The sequence below is a fragment of the Danio rerio genome, chromosome 21, assembly GCF_049306965.1.
Source record: "Danio rerio strain Tuebingen ecotype United States chromosome 21, GRCz12tu, whole genome shotgun sequence".
Taxonomy (NCBI): Eukaryota; Metazoa; Chordata; class Actinopteri; order Cypriniformes; family Danionidae; genus Danio; species Danio rerio.
The window spans coordinates 48,468,990-48,488,977 of NC_133196.1; the positions used below are offsets into that span (position 1 = coordinate 48,468,990).

Genomic DNA, 19,988 nt, shown 5'->3' on the forward strand with positions numbered 1-19,988 from the left:
AGGTTTTTAAATCCCTGTGAATTTTCAGACGTTGTTGTTTATGAAGTCTTAGCTCTCGGTGAGACAAGCTAATAAGGACACAAATACTAGCGAGACGCTGTGATTATGTTATAAGAACAGCAGTGCTCGGAATTTTCCATTTAGATGAACTGCTTTTAAATTATTCAGTATCCATCATGCTAGCAATGCTCCTGAGGCCATGTGTATTTAATGGTGTTCAATTAGCCCGACACACACCAGACTACATTGTGTGTGTGTGTGTGTGTGTGTGTGGAGGACAGTGACTGACAGGCAAGCTAACAGCATAGAATTACTGACACAGCTTGGAGTGTACGTAAAGTTGGTCAAGGGTTTTGACCTTTCTGTGACGCTTTGACAGTTTTCAGCAGCTACACAACAACACATTTTGTTGGCTTGTTTTTCCCTGACTTGAGTAGCTTTGCCAGTCTTTGGCATATGAACTTTTTTCTCTGACTTCTGCATGAACCACTGCAGGCACTGAATAATGGATTTTCTTTAGACCCTTGACAAAAGGAAGCTCACAATTTGTAAGTCCACACTATATGTATAGTGTTTACTCTTCATATAGTGTATATTTTAAACCTTGGGTTTTATTTTTATTTTGTGTGTTTTTAATGTATTTGGTATTTATTTATTTTTTATTATTTATTTAATTTGCATTCACATTTTTATTTTATTTAATTATTTTTATTTTTATTTATTTTTATTTATTTAGATTTGATTATTACTTAATTTAGTTTTATTTTATTTTAATTAATTAATTATTTTTTATTTAATTTTTTTATTATTTATGTAATATTTATTTATTATTTTTATTATTTTTTTATGTATTTAATATTCAATTTCAAATTTATTTAATGCTATATACATTAATTAATTTATTCTTTTTATTTACATTTGTTTATTTATTGTGTTTGTTTTTGATTTATTTTGTTTCTTATTTAATTTTTTTTAATTTGTAATTTTTTTTAAATTATTTTAGTTTACTTTTAATTACATTTTATTTTTCATATATTTTATGTTATTTAACTTAATATAATTTCTGTTTTATGTTATTTTACTTTATTTTTTACAATTTTAATATTATTATTTATTTATTAAATGTTTTTTATGGATTTTTTAAATTTTATTTCATTCTTATTTTGTTTTATTTTATTTATATTTTTATTATTTATGGTTTATTTATTAATTTTATTATTATATTTAATTTTATTATGTTCTCATTTTTATTTATTTTTATTTTTATTTTAATAATTAATTTTATTTCCACCTGTTTTTGTAATTTAATTTTGTTAATTTTTTTTTATTTTTATTTATTTTTATTGATTTTTTTCAAAAATTTTACTATTTATTAAATTTTTACTTTCTTATTATTATTTTTAATGTTCTTTTATTTTATTTATTTAATATTTTATTGTATTTTATGATTTTGTGCATCTATCTCTAACAGTTACAGACATAAATCATTGTATATTTGAGTGTATAATGAACAGTTGTAGAAAAGAATAGCAAAGCAAGTCCTCATAAACATAATTATTACAGTTAAATTATTTATTACTTTTGGCCAAAATCCACACACTAATAAAATCAGGTACACAAATCTGAGCCATACTATTTATATTGTTATATCTCTTTATAGAAATAATTGAGATCCATTAACCCCACTTTTAATATCTACACATAACCCATTTTAGGGTTTGCCACAGTGGAATAAACCCCCAACTTATCCAGCTTATGTTTTATGTAGCGGATGTCCTTCCAGCTGCAACCCAGTGTTGGAAAACACCCACTCACTTTCACAAACATACACTACGGACAGTTTAGCTTACCCAAATCGCCTATAGCACATGTCTTTGGATTGTGGGGGAAACCGGAGCACCCGGAGGAAACCTAGCCAACGCTGGGAGAACATGCAAACTCCACACAGAAATTGTCTACTGACCTAGCTGAGGCTCGAACCAGCGACCTTTTTGCGACAGTGCTAACCACTAAGCTACTGTGTCGCCCACCAAAATTAACATAACATTGTGTATTCCTATAAGGAGCCGTCTGTAATAAGGGTCAGTGAAGTGAGGATCCATTTACAACCTTTTTATCATAAACGTGAGTGAAATAAACAGGCAGGGTCAGATCACGACAGATAAGAGCGATGTAGGTAAAGAACAGATCAATGTAGATAAACAGGCAAACACCACAGAGGTCAATAACAGCAGAATAAACAATCACAAAAGCAGAGAGGAAATACAGTAATCAAGGAAACACTCAGAAATGTCAGACAGGCAAAACAAGACTTCGCCATGAATATGAGTGTGTGTGTGTGTGTGTGTGTGTGTGTGTGTGTGTACTTGTTTTTATATCCTGGTTGGAACATAAACCTGAAAGCACGAAGTATACCATAACATACACCGTAAACAATATCTGTTACTTAACAGTTTCTGTATTGTGTGATTCACTTTCTTTTTAATTGCGGTTGTGAATAGCATTATGGGATGTTGATCTCTGCTCTGTCCACTTTTGATGCTGTAAATTCAACTTTTTCAACAGTTTACAAAGTGACTTTTATTGACTTTTTCAACTTAAGCTCATTCTGAAAACTTAGCGGCCCACGGCCGTTTCTGGAGACCGTGATTTACGTGGACGGAGATACATATGGCCACATTTGGTTTTTCGAGCGAATGCCTCGAGGCGACGTTCATTCACAGAACGCAAGTTTCTGGAGGGCACATACATCTGCAGAAGTGAGAGCAGATAAGGAGGAGCAAAGCCAGGAGTCGCTTTGTAAGCAAACATCAGAGCTTTGAATTTGCGAGCAGCAACTGGCAGCCAGTGCAAACGGATGAGCAGCGGAGTGACATGTGCTCTTTTAGGTTCATTAAAGACCACTCGTGCTGCTGCGTTCTGAAGCAGCTGAAGAGGTTTGATAGAGTTAGCTGGGAGCCCGGCTAGTAGAGAGTTGCAATAGTCCAGTCTGGAGAGAACAAGAGCTTGAACAAGGAGTTGAGCTGCATGTTCAGATAGGAAGGGTCGAACCTTTCTGTTGTTGCAAGGTAAGCACATGTTATCAACAAGGTAAACAACACAAATACAGAAAATATATCACTATACACTATTAAAAATGTTCATAAAAGTCACTTTTTTTTTTTTTAAGAACTTTTCGAGATTAAAGGAGTTTTCACACCTGCCTTATTTAGTTCAGTTGAATCGCACTAGAGTTTGTTGTTTCTCTTGGTGCAGGTGTGAATTTTAGCAATCGCACTCGAGTGCGCACCAAAAGCAGACCAAAAAAGTGTACCGAGACCCTCTTGAAGAGGTGGTCTCGGTACACTTTCAAACAAACCCTGGAGCGGTTTGTTTGTGGTGAGAACATGATCTGAACTAGAATAGACCCAACTGCAAAAAGTATTCGCCAATTAAGTGGTGACATATGAAATACTGTTTCTGCAACCCGGGCTCATTGTGGAAACGTAGCCCAGCGGACGTTTCTGCAGATCGCGAGATACGTCCCGGGAGGAACGTATTCGGGTGGTGTTTGTTTTCGCAGATCCACAAGAGGCCGCTGTGCGCGCTTTTTCGCGTCTCGGGTGCCTCTTGGGAGCGCGTGCCATTCGCGACCGCGCTGTTCTCGCGCGAAAAGCCGCCGACCCGGCCGCCTTCCTCTTCCTCCTCCTCCTTTCCTAAACCCAAGCGATGGTGTGCAAAAGCTGTCCAGAAAAAAAAAAAAAAGCAAAAGCCCTCGTCTTCAATTTCGACCGCGTTTTCGGATCCCGCCGCGTTCTCGCCCTTATTTTTCGGATTGTGTTTTTCATCTTACCTGATTTCTGGAACTGCTGTTCCCCGGACTCGATCCCTGTCATCGTCCCCGTGGCCGGCTCCTCCTCCTCCGGGGCCTCCGCTCCGCCGACGCAACGCTGTGAGCTAAGTGGACAAACTGGATCGGGAAAGCCCTCCACTCTTAGGCGAATTGTCGGCCGGCGAGCACGAAGAGGAGGAGTGAAAGTAAACGCGGCCGTACGTACCTCCAGTCACGTAAATCACGGTCTCCAGAAACGTCCGCGGGGCTACGTTTCCAGAATGAGCTTGGGTTGTGTTTCCGGGTCCAAGCCGCCGCTCATTTGAATTGTGAATATATGACCATTTTTATTCATATCACACATTAAAGTGAATTGTGAAGGGTCTATACATGTATCTGTTCGAGCATCTGATTACCTTATGGCTCGTTTCCACTGACTGGTACAGTACGGTACAGTTCGGGTCGGTACGGGTCACCTTCATCAGGCTTGCGTTTCCACCACAAAGGGTACTCTTTTGGTGGGCGTGGTGTATGACAAAGTTTAAGTCGACGTAATGCTCGCTTGAATAAATGTCTACAGTAAAGCTGTACAGGTCGCTTACATACCATAATTAGCAGCAGTTCTCACAAAACAGACGCTTTATACACATGAATACTTGTGTATAAATGTTTATTACTAACTTTTCTATCAATATGATTTGATTATAACTGCAGATCAATGACAGTGCAAAATAGGCTACTGTAACGTCTGTAATTTTATTAAATATATATATAAATGCCACATATACGAACACATACAGCCCCTTACAGTCTACGATGTATTATTAATTACGGAAAAACTACACATATCATACATTTAGTACTTATTTGAGTTCAAAAACACACGCAATATAGTCCACGGTCAGCGCAAACCTCTCATCTGTGTCTGTAATCTTCACCAGCACATGTAAGCTCTGTTAGAGAGTCATTCTGTCATTCCCAGTTCATAATAGTCCAAAAGACGAAAATAAACATGGCGGTTTGTTCATGATTCAAGTTCGTTATATCAAATATAGACGTGATCGCGAGCTCCTGGAAGAAAGTGAATACCGCTTGCACTTTTAGACGGGCTCGTAAAGCAACAATAGGACACGGCAGATTTTGTTCTTCTTGGCTTTGTGTCTGTAACGTACATCAAGATTCACAACAAGGTTTGTTTGAGCTCGGGTCATCCATGGCTCATTATTACATGCATATAGTATATTCATGTAATATTTCGGCTGTGTATTAGAACATGGCCGATTCTTTGTTTACATTCTGTCTAGCTCCACGAGCTTGTCACGCATCTCTGGAACCAATCAGCGTTCGGCTGAGCGTGTAGCTCCACCTTTTGGTACCCTTTCTCATTTTTGGTACCCGTTCGAAAGGGTGCCGAAAATGTGGTGCGGGACGGTTTGGTTCGGTACGCTTATTGACAGTGGAAACAGTGGAAGCGTACCAAACCAAACTGTACCATACTACTCAGTGGAAACGTGCCACTAGCATCTCATATCTAATGTGAAAACCTTATTAACATGTCAAATGGCAATAGAGGAAGATTTCACTGTGCTAGTTCTTCAGATGGAGCATGATGTAGTAAAGTGCCACAGTTTTGAATGAGGAAAGAGCGATCAATAGGGTGGATGAAGGACGTATTTACCATGCTCCCACTGTTTCTACTGTGTATGTCTGGAGGCAGGATATAAAATCAAGGGTAGCACTGCTGCAAAAGCCCACAAGCACCTTGGAACTTAATGTATTTTCACCTTTTAATTTAAGATAAGGCTCAGCGGCGGGTCGACGTGGGAAGCTGGCGTGGGCAATATCTCATTTCTCCTCATTGTTGATCGCGGATCAGTCAAAGGTGCTGAGACTTCAATTCAGCTCTGTCTTTTCTCTCAAACTGAAGTCTGCGAGGGTGTGTGTGTGTGTGTGTGTGTGTGTAAGAGAGTTTCATTAATCCTTTAAAATGTATTCAGCATACACAGTTGTTGTCACTAGGAGGAACACAGCAAAAATTGTTCTGCAAATACTGGTGACACTTTACAAAAAGGTCATATTAAAAACCATATTAGTCAATATTTTCAAATTTTGAGTAGTACGATTACTCGGTTTAGTGGTTGGCTCAGAAAGGAGGTCAGTGGTTCAAGTCTTGGCTGGGTCAGTTGGCTTTTCTGTGTGGAGTTTGCATGTCCTTCGTGTGTTTGTGTGGGTTTCCTCCACAAGTCTCCACTGTAAAAAAAAATACCCTATATCTACTTAATAAAATTGAGGTAACAGATTACAAGCATTATTATTATTTAGTTCAACAAATATGGATTTAGTATCAATTAATTAAATTGGCTTATTTAAAATTAGTCATTTAAAATAAGTAGCTGCGAACAGTGCTTAAAATAATTAGCAAACTTTAACAGAAATTATTGGTTTAATTATTGATCAGTGCGACAGAACTGATTGCGAATTTATAAATGTTAATTTTAATCAAGTTGGATTTAATCAGTATTTTCTCTTCTTTAAATTATTTAAAAACAATAGCTAAATTCTTATAATAAAATTGATTAGATTTTATTACTGTAACCACGGGGGATGACGCCGACAACTGAGGTAAGTTCCAAATGCAGGTTTATTTGTAATCAGGCAAGCAGTGGTCAACACAGAGGCCAACAGATATATGAGGGCAATCCAGAGTCGAAGTCAAAATAACAGGCAAATGGTCAGAGGCAGGCGGCAGGCAGGGAGAACGAGAATCAAGGCTAGGTAAAATACGGGGAAACAAGACAAGGAATAACGCATTGTAATGTCATCTACTGAAAAACAAGACTCGGCAAACTGAATGGGTGAGTGTGTGGCTTAAATAGTGTGTGCAATCAGTCTCTGACAATCCTCAGGTGGTGTGAATGTAATCAGTCTAGATGAGTAAGCATGTGTGTCTGGACGAAGTGCATGTATGTATATGTAGTCCAGGAATGGCGGAATTGTAGTATGGTGAGTGAGAACCAGCGATCTAATGGAATACGATCCCTGGTAATCGTGACATTTACATACATTTTTAAGTAATTTCAAAGCAAAAAAAAAATGGCCTAAAAACAGAAAATTCATATTATTAAATTAAGAGAACATATTAATTTAATAAAATAAACAAGGAAACAGAATGACTATTTCAACCCAGGCTCATTCTGAAAATGTAGCCCCGCGGACGTTTCTGGAGACCGCGGTTTACATGGCCGTAGGTACGTATGTCCGCATTTCGTTTTTTCGAGTGAACGCTACGGGGGCAGTGTGACGCCGCTCCTCTTCTTCGCACTCGCCGGCTGTGACAGCTCACCTCCGTGTGGAGGGCTTTCCCACCGCAACCAGTTTGTCCGCTTAGCTAGTAATGTTAAGTCGGCGGAGCAGAGACCTGGAGGAGGAGGAGCCGCCTGCGGCGACAACCGGGTTCGAGTCCGGGGAAGAGCGGTTCCAGAAACCAGGTAAGATAAAAAACAGAATGAAAAAAATAAAAGTGAACGAGTTCATGACGGGGCGAGAATGCGGTGAAATCCGAAAACTCGGTCAAAATCGGACGAGGGCTTTTTCATTTTTTTTTTTTGGATGGCTTTTGTAAATCCTCGCTTGGGTTTTAAGGAAGGATGAGGAGGAGGGTGGCTGGGTCATTCAGTCAATCGGTCAGTTGGACAGACGGTCCTAGACGGTCACTAGAAAGCGGCCTCCTGTGGCTTTTCATGCGAGAGCAGCGCAGGCGCGAATGGGCTCCCGAGAGGCGTTCAAGACGCGAAAAAGCACGGCACAGCGGCCTCTCGCGGATTCACGAATAAAAAAACTGCACAAATATGTACCTCCAGGGACGTATTTCGTGGTCTACAGAAACGTCCACGGGGCTACGTTTCCACAATGAGCCTGGGCTGGACTTTTTATAGTGCATAGGGGAATTGATTAACTAAATTGACCGTAGTGTATGAGTGTGTGTGTGTGAATGAGAGTGTGTATGGGTGTTTCCCAGTACTTGGTTGCAGCTGGAAGGGCATCTGTTGCATAAAACATATGCTGGATAAGTTGGCGGTTCATTCGGTTGTGGCGACTGCTGATGAATAAAGTAACATTAACCTTAATAGTTGTGTACAATGCAACCTGATTGTGCTCCTAATGCAGCGGCCTGCAGAACATTACCTTTGTTATATAAATGACTTTGTGTTGGTTGGTGTTGGGATTGCAGCTCTCTGTTTGGCACTTCGCAATTAGACCGAAGTCCACTCCTAATTCTCTATGCACTTAATGCGGCGTGCATATAAATGTTCCTATTAATCTTCCTCACAAAATGATACAAGGGAAAACACTTTCAAGCCTGCTATCAGAGACGCTCTGGCCTCCAGCGGCTGCAGATATAGATACACATCCATAAAGAGAAGGTTCTGCAGAAGTTAACAGAGAAAGTGTGACTGCAGGCTGAAATGTGGCAGGCTATCAGAGCAAAACATCGCCAGACAGTTTAATCAAATTCTTGCAGTAGCGCTCCTCACAGTGGGATCCGGCAAACGCTTGTCACAAACGCGTCGCCTTCTTACACTGACACGTCTCCACTTCCTCTCAAAGAGATTGTTAGACATACTGTAAAAATGACAATGGCATCAATGACAGGAAACAAAACAAAAGAACTTATGAGACGGCTGTTGCTTAGTTCTATTTGTGGTTTCTAATATTGAATGTACTCGTAAGCTTGGCGAACAGTTTTGGAGAATTTGGCCACGTTTAAACTGCATGTTAAATGTCACCCAATTCTGTTATTTATTTATTTATTTATTTTTTGCTCATATATGACACAGATCAGACCTGTTCTATGACCGTGTAAACGCCAAAAAAAAAAAGTATGCATTTGGATATTCAGAGATGGGTTTAAGACGTACTTCATATGTGTAAATAAATCATATATGTGACAGTGCGACTATCCAGCCTGATCTCATGAAGAAACATAAGTATTTTACGTTTTGTCAGTTTAGAGGCTAATTCGTTCGATTTCGAGTTCAGTCGTATGAAATTGTACGATTTTAAAAAGGAGGCGTGGCATCCAACCCCACCCCTAATCCCAACAGTCATTGGGAGATGAGCAAATCGTACTAAATTGTACGAATTAGATCGTATGAATTCATCCGAATTAGCCACGAAATCAAAAAGTTACGAATTACCTTGAGATTGCGTTGGACTTTCTTGTAAACAGACAGATCGGATTTAATGAGACATTCTGTTTTGTATGTCATTAAACTTGCGACAATGTGGTGCTTCTCTGCGATTTAATGAAGCCTAATCTCACGAGAAAACGTAAGTATTTTACGCTTTGTCAGTTTAGAGGCTCAGTTGTACGAAATTGTACGATTTTAAAAAGGAGACGTGGCATTCAACTCCACCCCTAACCCCAATCGTCATTGGGTGATGAGCAAATCATACTAAACTGTATGAATTAGATCGTATGAATTCATACGAATTAGCCACGAAATCAAAAAGTTACGAATTGCCGTGAGATTGCGTTGGTTTGTAAACAGACAGATCGGATTTAATGAGACATTCCGTTTTGTACGTCATTAAACTTGCGACAATGTGGTGCTTCTCTGCGGTTTAAAGAAGCCTAATCTCACGTGAAAACTTAAGTATTTTACGTTTTGTCAGTTTAGTGGCTCAGTTGTATGAAATTGTATGATGTCAACTTAAACATTCACAGAAATGATCTAGCTCTGTTTTTAGATTGAGTAGTTTACATTTCTTGGTTTGATCATGGTTTAAAAGGCAAAAATAAGGAAAAAATATATAGTTATAGATTAATATCTAAATTAATACGTCTTTATTATGATTGGTCTAATTATTTGATCATATTTTAAGTTCACGTTTATTATTACGCTACAAAATGCTGCTTCACTTACAGTGGCGCTTCTGTTAGAGTTGTCAGCAGATTAAATCTTCTAATCACATTTACTTGCACGCTTTAGTGTGATTAATCACACCCTCATTGTGAAATTAGCATACATCATTAATCTTCTAAACACACTTATTTAGCCATTTTCTATGTCTAGCAAAGTGGAATATTAGAGTAAAGGATGTTTTTCGGAAAACTCTAGCCTTTGATGATGAATTTTTACAGAAAAATGGATATATAGTAAAAAAGTCCATAAAATGCATGTAATTATCCCCAAAAAATAACAATAACAAACTAACTAACTAACTAACTAACTAACTGACTAAATAAATAAATAAATAAATAAATATATCTTGACAGAACAAATGTTCACATAGTAACACTTTCTCGCCATTTTCTATCGTTTTTTTTTTAGCTAATGTTAAGAAATGTTGGATGTTTATAAAGTACATATTCTTCATGATCTTATTCTACATCCCTAATCCTACACTGTAAAAAACTATTAGTTGACTTTACTTAAATAAGTGATTAAACCTGCTGCTTTTAAAGTGAATTGTTGACTTTACTGAAAAGAGGCACGGGGTGTCAGCGTCAACGCTTCCCATTCACTTTAAATGGGTGACTTCAGGCGTTGCCGAACTGCATTGTGGATGCGTCAGCGCCGCTTCAAAGGTGTTGCTCGCTGCAGAAGTTGGGACTACCTCAGCTTTTCAAGCTCAGACGGAAGCGCCAGCCAATCAGATCGCTGTATGCAAATACACCAGCTAGACAGTGGCCTATTACTGACTGAATTTCATTGGCTGACGCTTCTATGATGATCGCTTCAGCCCCAACTTCAGACACGCCTTCAGTCAAGCGTTGATGCTGAAGCCCCGTGTGAATGTTTATTTTACGTAATAAGTGAGTAAACCTGTTGCTTTAAAATTATTAGTTGACTGTACTTAAAATAAGAGATTAAATGTACTGTTCTAAAATAAAAAGTAAATGAACTGAAATGTGCAGAATAAATATATTATATACATTTAATATATAAGTTAAATCTACTTAACAGTTACTGGTTTACTCACTTTTTAAAGTAAAGTCAACTTTTTTCGGCAGCATGTTTAATCACTTTTTTAAGTAAACAGTTTTTAAAGTGTAACCAAGACCTAAACCCAACTACGACATTGATAACTATTAATAAGCAGCAGATTAGGTTTTATTTCACACATAAATCAAAGTTAATGGTTTCGATAAGTTCGATACACTTTGGTTGGTTCAGTTTACTAAGAGGGCAGGGCTTGTTCTTGTTCTATGGAAGTTCGAACACTGCATGTGTTTGGACTGTAGAGGAAACTGAAGCACTAGGAGAAAGCCAACATGTGGAGAACATGCAAACTCCACACAGAAATAATTACTGACCCAGCCGGGACTCGAACTAGCGACCTGCTTGTTGTGATGTGGCGGTGCTAACCATTGAGCCGTCGTGCCGCTCGTATCACTCCAATCAATCTAAAATGATTCATTATTTCCACATACAGATATTCAGGCCATCTGGTGAAACTGCATTCAACTCGCACAATATATTCAGAGGAATAAAATATCGCAATGTTAGATTTTTCCAATGTCGGTGCAGCCCTTACACACACACACACACACACACACACACTCACACTTGATGTGGCACCAAGGGAGCAATTAGGGGTCTGGTGTCTTTCTCAAGGGCACCTCAGTCACAGGTATTGAAGGAGGAATAAATATCTGTCCATTCACTTATACACTTTCTTCTGCTTCTGGGAATTGAATCGTGACCTCTGGGTTACAAGTCTGTCTTGGTATTTTTTACTGTACGACTTTAATTAGTTTATATATCATGTTTCCATGCAGTGATGGGATGTTTTGATGTCCAGTGCTGTAAATGAGGCTGTTTTCCTCTCTTCTGAAGCACATCACCGACAGTTTTCTGGATGACATGCGCAGATGAATTGTTCACCACAAAACTAGCAATGTGAGCTAACAAAATCAATATGATTCTGATTTCATGTGGACTTTAAAGGGCACCTATGATGAAAATCAACTTTTGTAAGCTGTTTGGACAGAACTGAGAGCAGGAATAGTGTGTCCACTGTCATATTGGAGTGATAGAAACACAATGGCTGTTTCTCAATTCCAGGAACGCAGAGAGACGGACTTGCATTCTTGTGGAGACCGGTCTTGCCAGGTGTCCTCGGAAGAATGAACTCGGGAGACCGCGAGAACAGAGAACGCGTCCTGTGAAAAATGGCACGCTGCGTTCTATCTGATGGTCACATGACCTGCAAGCATTTTTAATAGAAAATTATTTAAAAATTACAGATTCATACAATGGTCTATTGTTTTTCCCCTTTTCAAAATACATACTCTGCATAAAAACAGTATAAATATCTGTTGCACAATATAAATAAAACAGATTTTAATATGAATTTCAGCAAATAAACGCTGTTAATGTATTTATTCCTTTACTAAGATGTCCATGGTCATGTTTACTTTCATCTTTTCATTTAGGGAAAGATAAACAAGTTATATTTCTGAACTTTAATAATAGTCTGCATCGATGCGTCCGCGATATCAACGCTCGATAACACGCGTCCTCTGTTCTTGCGATCTTGAGGATTGGAACTGAACTTTGGCAGCTGATGATGACGTTACATGAGAACATGAGAACACCCGACCACTGAAAAACGCAGAAACAGCCATAAAGTCTCTTGTTTTAAATTTCCTGACGTTAAATTAGGATCCAAATCCCTTAGATTTTGAGGCCCTCCACAATGTGACATAGGAGTGCAGTTTCCCCACCCAATGAATTGACTGTCAGCCCTGTATTAACAAGGGTCGTCCAGATCGGATTACGTGATCGGAAATCCGACCCGATCATGTGGTTTCAGACTCGATCTGAATCGGACATTACTTCCTGATCAGGACTCGAATATATGTATATGTATATATATATATATATATATATATATATATATATATATATATATATATATATATATATATATATATATATATATATATATGTATATACATACACATACATACATACATACATATATATATATACATACACATACATATTATATATATATGCCCCTGTTTATTTATTTTTCCTCATTTTTTGTTTAACGGAAATATTTTTTCAACACATTTCTAAACAATAGTTTTAATAACTCATCTCTAATAACTGATTTATTTTGTCTTTGCCATGATGACAGTAACTAATATTAGACTAGATATTTTATAGACACTTCTATACAGCTTAAAGTGACATTTAAAGGCTTCACTAGGTTAATTAGGTTAACTAGGCAGGTTAGGGTAATTAGCCAAGTTATTGTATAATGATAGTTTGTTCTGTAGACTATCGAAAAAAAAAATGTTTAAAGGGGCTAATAATTTTGCCCTTAAAAATTCAAAACTGCTTTTATTCTAGTCGAAATAAATCAAATAAGACTTTCTCCAGAAGAAAAAAAAAATCAGACATACTGTGAAAATTTCCTTGCTCTGTTAAACATAATTTGGGTAATATTTAAAAAAGAAATCATATATAATTATTTTCAACACATCTAAAGTTATGCGGTGGCACAGAGTTCGACCTCTTTCTTGACTCTTCTTGACAGAAACAGCAATGCAAGCGGCATGACATCACTTTGTTTCAGACACGCTATAAGTTAAATGTTGGCAAAGTAGAACACGGAAGCAGCTTGAAGCGGAAAGCGTGAGCATGTCTGGGGTCTGGAGGTATTATAAAGTTGATAATGACAAAATTGCCATAACAAACTGTGACATATGTAATCTTGGGATTCCCAATTGCGTTATGTTTACTGTTGCACTAAAGTCCAAAAAGTGAAGAATTGATGAAATGTATTACTTAATTGTTCAAGCTACCTCACAGAAGTGCTCTGTTTATTTACAGAAATGTTGAATGTTAAAATAAGATGAATTAAATAAAATATTAAGGAACATTCTGGATCTGTTTCTTCACTCTTCTTTATTCTTTTTTTTTCATGTATTACAGAAGTATCAGATCAGGTTTTGGTATTGGTAGATACTCAAAATCAAATAACTCAGACTCGAGGGCAAAAAAAACTGATCAGGACATCCCTAGTATTAACATGTCTCCATAGTAATACGTATAATCATATCAACAAGACACAACGTGCACAAAGCAACCGAGATTAAAAGATCTGTTCAGCGCTCTGTGATCATCAATCGTCATCGAATGTGATCAAGAAGGAGTTTTATAAGTTTGAAACATCTTTAAAACAGTGCATGCATGTTATGAAATACAGCCATTTTTACCCTCTTCGTCACCACAGACGCATATCAGCACAGTTATAAAAGAAGATGCTTCAATTCCAGTTTGTGCATGTTAAATCAGGTTTATTTTGTACATTAACACAACAGATCTCCATGCAGCAGGGGATATTAACCTGTATCCTTTCACATTTGCATGCAAAAACAGTGCAAAGTTAAATGCACGTGCTGCATGTGTGTGTGTGTGTGTGTGGGTGTGAACTTTGAAATGACATTGTGTGTGACTCCTAATTGCAACCCCACAACAAATACATCAAATAATCATTGGGAAAGTTCTTACTGTGGTATTTCTCACAAACGTTACGTGAGATCTGCTTCATGTCTGTCACTGTGCTGTTTATCTGATGCAGCCAAGGCAGAGATTGAGGCTGCTTTCACACCTGTGAATCGATTCAGTTGTTCCGAAACAGAGTTTACAATTGTTACATTGTTGCTCTTTGCTCTTGGAGCGGTTCGCTTTCACACTGCAAAGTTTCTAATCGGACCAAAAGAGCTAAAACAAGTCACGTGTGAGTAAACTCTCCTCACATTGGTCAGAGTGTCAGGGTTTATTTTGCAGCGTCCCGCTCAGCTGTCAGGAGAGGTGGTGGTTTGGTGGTGTTTGACAGGGTGTGCGCGACGTGTCTGAGGAGAGATGCGGTGGGGAGGGGTGAGAAGGGTGCGCGACGATGCCTATTTGAGGACCGGGAGGGAGACGTGAGATTACCGGGAGATCATCACTCGTTTGCGGGCATCCGGAGACTCGCGAAACTTCCCGCCCTACTCCTAATACTCTCTTCATATAGCCGTATGCCTATTACATATCCATAAAACACTGTGATATAACCGCGCTCGGATCGGATCGCTTTCTCACTGCAATTGAACCGCTCCAGGGTTCATTTCAATCGAGTCGAGACCACCTCATTCAAGCGATCTCGGAGCGATTACTTTGGCGCGGAACTAACTGGGCAAACGAGACACGTTCCCAAACAAAAGTGTAGGTGTGAAAGCACCCTGAGACAGGCACATGGGGAAAAAGTGGATGGGAAGAACCAGCATTAAAGGCACATGCAACAAAACCAGCTACACTGTGTTCAATATTTCAATATTTTGAAAGGTCTAATAAATAATCTGATGGGTGTTTTGAGCTGAAACTTTACAGACACATTCTGGAGACACAAAAGACTTCCCTTAAATCCTGAAAAAGGGGTAAACTAGGAGCCCTTTAAACATAATGACATGCTTATACACAATATTTCTTATCAAAATACATATTTTTTTTCATCTCAGATGCGATTAATTGTAACCAATCATAAAGCATTACTCAATTTTATGCATTAGAAGAGTCAAAAACGTACATCCGACAGCAGAATAGCTCTAGTATTTGACTTTCAGAATTGAGTCTCCATATGGCAGGGCTTTTATGCCATATTGTGAAAGATCTCACCCTGCTTCCTCTCATCTTTATTTTTTTCTGCAGGCTTTCAGGACTTCAGAGTGCTATGGCTGGCGTTTTCCACAAGCTCACGTCATGCGTCTGCTGCGTGTGGATCCTCCTCAGTCTTTTATTCAACCCAAGCTCACAAACCGGGTAAGAATGACTTTCCCTAGTGGAACAGGCTCCAGGGATGCATCGCTCCTAATACGTTCATTAATAAGGTTGTATTATTGCGTGGGGTCATTTACGATCTGCAAAATGCCATTGGAGCCGAGCGTAGGTGGCTGTAATTCTCTCGCACAAACCGCCATGAATTGGATTTCAGGTGGCGGAGCGGGGCTCGGTTACAAGTGTGACTCAATAAACCTGGAAAGAAACTGACGCTGGAGGAACCTGAGGGATCCCGAGACCAGTTTTTCAGCTCGATTGCGCTGTCGAGATGCCAGTTGGGTTTTTTGTTACTGCTCATTAGCTCAGTGGTACATGTGAAAAGTGTGATGGTACATGCAAATGGGGATTTTGGGAAAATGGGATTTTGAGCTTGTGATGAGATAAAAAGTAGTATATGACACTGGATCAAAACACATGAACCTCAACATGACATTACCAAAATGCACTGGAGAGCGGGTTTTAGGGATGGAATGAGTATAGGTTTTGGCTGATTAATTAGAGTCTGAGGAATAATCACAGTTATTATGATAATTATGCATATATTAATTTCAAAACACCACTAGTTCAGTAAATCACTTGAAAACTCCTTATATTTTAAAGTGTTATGTATTGCTGCTCGGTAACCAATTAATACAGCACTAAATGATAATACAAAGAAAACAAACAATAGTCCATTTCTCTTTGGACTTAAAAATAAGTGAAGTTTTTGGCATTTAAACAGAAGTAATCATTTTATTTTGAAAAAAATGGATGGATAGATAGATAGATAGATAGATAGATAGATAGATATATAGATATATAGATAGATAGATAGATAGATAGATAGATAGATAGATAGATAGATAGATAGATAGATAGATAGTACTCAAACTCAGTCCTGGAGGGCCGGTGTCCTGCAGATTTTAGCTCCAACTTGCTTCAAAACACCTGCAAGGATGTTTCTAGAAAGCCTAGTATAGGGCCCTGCTGAAAAATCGAGCTTAAACCAGCCTAGGTTAGTTGGCTGGTTTTAGCTGGTTGACCAGCCTGGTTTTAGAGGGATTTTGGCTACATCCAGGCTGGTTTCCAGTAATTTCAGGCTTGGTCTTAGCTGGTCAAGCTGGAAAGTGACCAGCTTACACCATCTAAAACCAGCTTGACCATCCTGGTTTAAGCTGCACATAGCTGGTTTTGGCTGGGCTCCCAGCCTGGCTAGGCTGGTCAAGCTGATTTTAGCTGGTCATCTCCCAGCTTGTCCAGCTAAAACCATGCAGGCTGGAAATGGCTGGAAACCAGCCTGGAAGTGGCCAAAACCCCTCTAAAACCAGGCTGGTCGACCAGTTAAAACCAGTCAACCATCCTAGGCTGGTTTAAGCTGCATTTTTTCAGCAGGGGGGTGCTCAAACTCGATTCTGGAGGGATGGTGTCCTGCAGATTTTACCTCCAACTTACCTCAACACACCTGCAAGGATGTTTCTAGAAAGCCTAGTATAGAGATACTCAAACTCAGTCCTGGAGGGCCGGTGTCCTGCAGATTTTAGCTCCAACTTGCTTCAAAACACCTGCAAGGTTGTTTCTAGAAAGCCTAGTATAGAGATACTCAAACTCAGTCCTGGAGGGTCGGTGTCCTGCAGATTTTAGCTCCAACTTGCTTCAAAACACCTGCAAGGTTGTTTCTAGAAAGCCTAGTATAGGGGTGCTTAATCTTGGTCCTGGAGGGCTGGTGTCCTGCAGATTTTAGCTCTTACTTTCCTCAACACACCTGCATGGATGTTTCTAGAAAGCCTAGAAAGAGCTTGATTAGCTCGCCTGGGTGTGTCGGATTGGGGTTGGAACTAAACTTTGCAGGACACCAGCCCTCCAGGACCGAGTCTGGACACCACTGGTCTAGTAAGAGCTTGATTTGCTTGCCCAGGTGTGTCAGATTGAGGTTGGAACTAAACTTTGCAGGACACCGGCCCTTCAAGACTGAGTTTGGGCACCCTTGATCTATTTCATAGGTCTTAAACTGGATTCCTGGAGGGCCGCAGCTCTGCACAGTTTTGCTTCAACACAAATCAAACACAGCTGATCCAACTAATCAAGGCGTTCAAGACTACTAGAGACTATTAAGCAGGTGTGAGGTGGTTGAAGCTAAACTGTGCAGAGCTAAGGCCCTCCAGGAGTTTGAGAACATTGATCTACATGAATAGACATGACTTAAAGTATAGTTGCAAACATATCCTCATCACTCCTAGCATTATTTCAAGAAATATTGAAATATTCGTCTAAACAGCACTGCAGAATCATAAGCTAGTCTTTTTACCCTTAAGAGAAGGGTAAAAAAAAAGAAGTTTGCAGTGATTCTTTACCATGACCTAAATCCAAAGCCATCATAGCAGATCATCTCCTGGTAAGTGTTTAACAGAGAATCATTATACTGCAGATTCCTAGCTGCTTATGAAGATATATTTGGCATATGCGTGTGTTGAGTGTTGCCAGGCATGCTCAGCAGGCATCTATTCATCTGGATCTTCACCATCTTTGTCAGAGTAATTAGTCAAAGAAGAACATTGATTGGAATCTACCAATTCCATCTGCCAGTAATAAGAGCTACAGAGACACACATGGACGAGAAAGAGAGAGAAGAAGAGGAGGGAAACGGCATGCCAGATGAAAGCGGATGGAAAGCAGACGTTCATTTTGGTGTCTCTTCCTCACAAACACACAAATATATTCAGTAAGGGTCATCGAATGCAACGTCCTTGCTTTGGGAGCAGAAATTGAAAAACTATGAAATACTTTGGGCGAGGCAGTGGGTAGCATGTTCGCCTGACAGCAAGAAGGTCGCTGGGTCGCTGGTTCGAGCCTCAGCTCAGTTGGCGTTTCTGTGTGGAGTTTGCATGTTCTCCCTGCCTTTGCGTGGGTTTCCTCCGGGTGCTCCGGTTTCCCCCACAGTCCAAAGACATGCGGTACAGGTGAATTGGGAAGGCTAAATTGTCCATAGTGTATGAGTGTGTGTGTGAATGTGTGTGTGGATGTTTCCTAGAGATGGGTTGCGGATGGAAGGGCATCCGCTGCTTAAAAAACTTGCTGGATAAGTTGGCGGTTCATTCCGCTGTGGCGACCCCAGATTAATAAAGGGACTAAGCCGACAAGAAAATGAATGAATGAATGAAATACTTTGCATGTTTACCCTGGTAGAACTTTCCTTAATGGAGTCATGATGGTCCAAACATTAATTAATTGTGTGGTCTTTAAGGGCATCCTCCTTTTCAAAGACATCTTCGGACCTTCTTGATGGTCCTGAAACCAAAATCCTAAGCTTTACATAGATACCAAACTTGAATGGGTATATTCAGTAGGGGTCACTGAATGCAATGTCCTAGCTTTTTGAGCAGAAATTAAAAAAACTATGAAATACTTTGCTTATGGCAGAACTTTCCCTAATGGAGTCATGATGGTCCAAACATTGATCATATTCGTCATCTTCCAGGGGATTCTCCTTTTCAAAGACACTAACAAATGAGCTACATCAGAATTTGTGGATTGTTTACGCTTGAAGAAGTCAGTAGTCAATCAGAGGAAATCTGTTGTTGTGAGACAGGTTTGTTTTAAAGAGCTAGAATGACTGAAAACGATATGAAAAATAGGTGGTCTTGAAATGGGGAAATCCTAAGCTTTCCATAGATGCTGAACTTGAGTGGGTATGTTCAGTAGGGGTCATCGAATGCAACGTCCTTGCTTTGGGAGCAGAAATTGAAAAACTTTGAAATCCTTTGCATGTTTACCCTGGTAGAACTGGTAGAACTTTCCATAATGAGTCAAGATGGTCCAAACATTAATTAATTGTGTGGTCTTTAAGGGCATCCTCCTTTTCAAAGACATCTTCGGACCTTCGGGATCATCTTCCAATTCACAAAAAATCGATTTACTCGGATCGCAAAATGATTGCAGTCATTAATGTTTACATTTTGCAAATGTGCTACGTCAGAATCTGTGCATTGCTTACGTGTGAAGAAGTCAGTAGCCAATCAGAGTGGATAGCAGATTTGCTAATTCAAGACAGGTTTGTTTAAAGCCTCTCTTACGGCTTACCACTTTAGTGACATTGAGGAGAATTGATGGTCCTGAAACTGAAATCCTAAGATTCACATAGATACCAAACTTGAATGGGTATATTCAGTAGGTGTCACTGACTGCAATGTCCTAGCTTTTTGAGCAGAAATTGAAAAACTATGAAAGACTTTGCTTATATGGAGTCATGATGGTCCAAACATTGATCATATTCGTCATCTTCCAGGGGATTCTCCTTTTCAAAGACACTAACAAATGAGCTACATCAGAATCTGTGGATTGTTTACGCTTGAAGAAGTCAG

At 39.2% G+C, this 19,988-nt stretch overlaps 1 protein-coding gene across 4 annotated transcripts in view; it reads left to right on the forward strand.

Moving 5' to 3' along the window:
• The window catches only part of gabra3 (gamma-aminobutyric acid type A receptor subunit alpha3), a 315,734-nt gene that overhangs the window by 56,970 nt on the left and 238,776 nt on the right, over nt 1-19,988 (forward strand). For all 4 annotated transcript variants that reach the window (XM_073935538.1, XM_073935539.1, XM_073935540.1 and 1 more), the window contains exon 2: nt 15,523-15,633. In XM_073935538.1, coding sequence (XP_073791639.1) covers nt 15,523-15,633 — 111 coding nt within the window. The remainder of the gene's footprint in view (nt 1-15,522; nt 15,634-19,988) is intronic.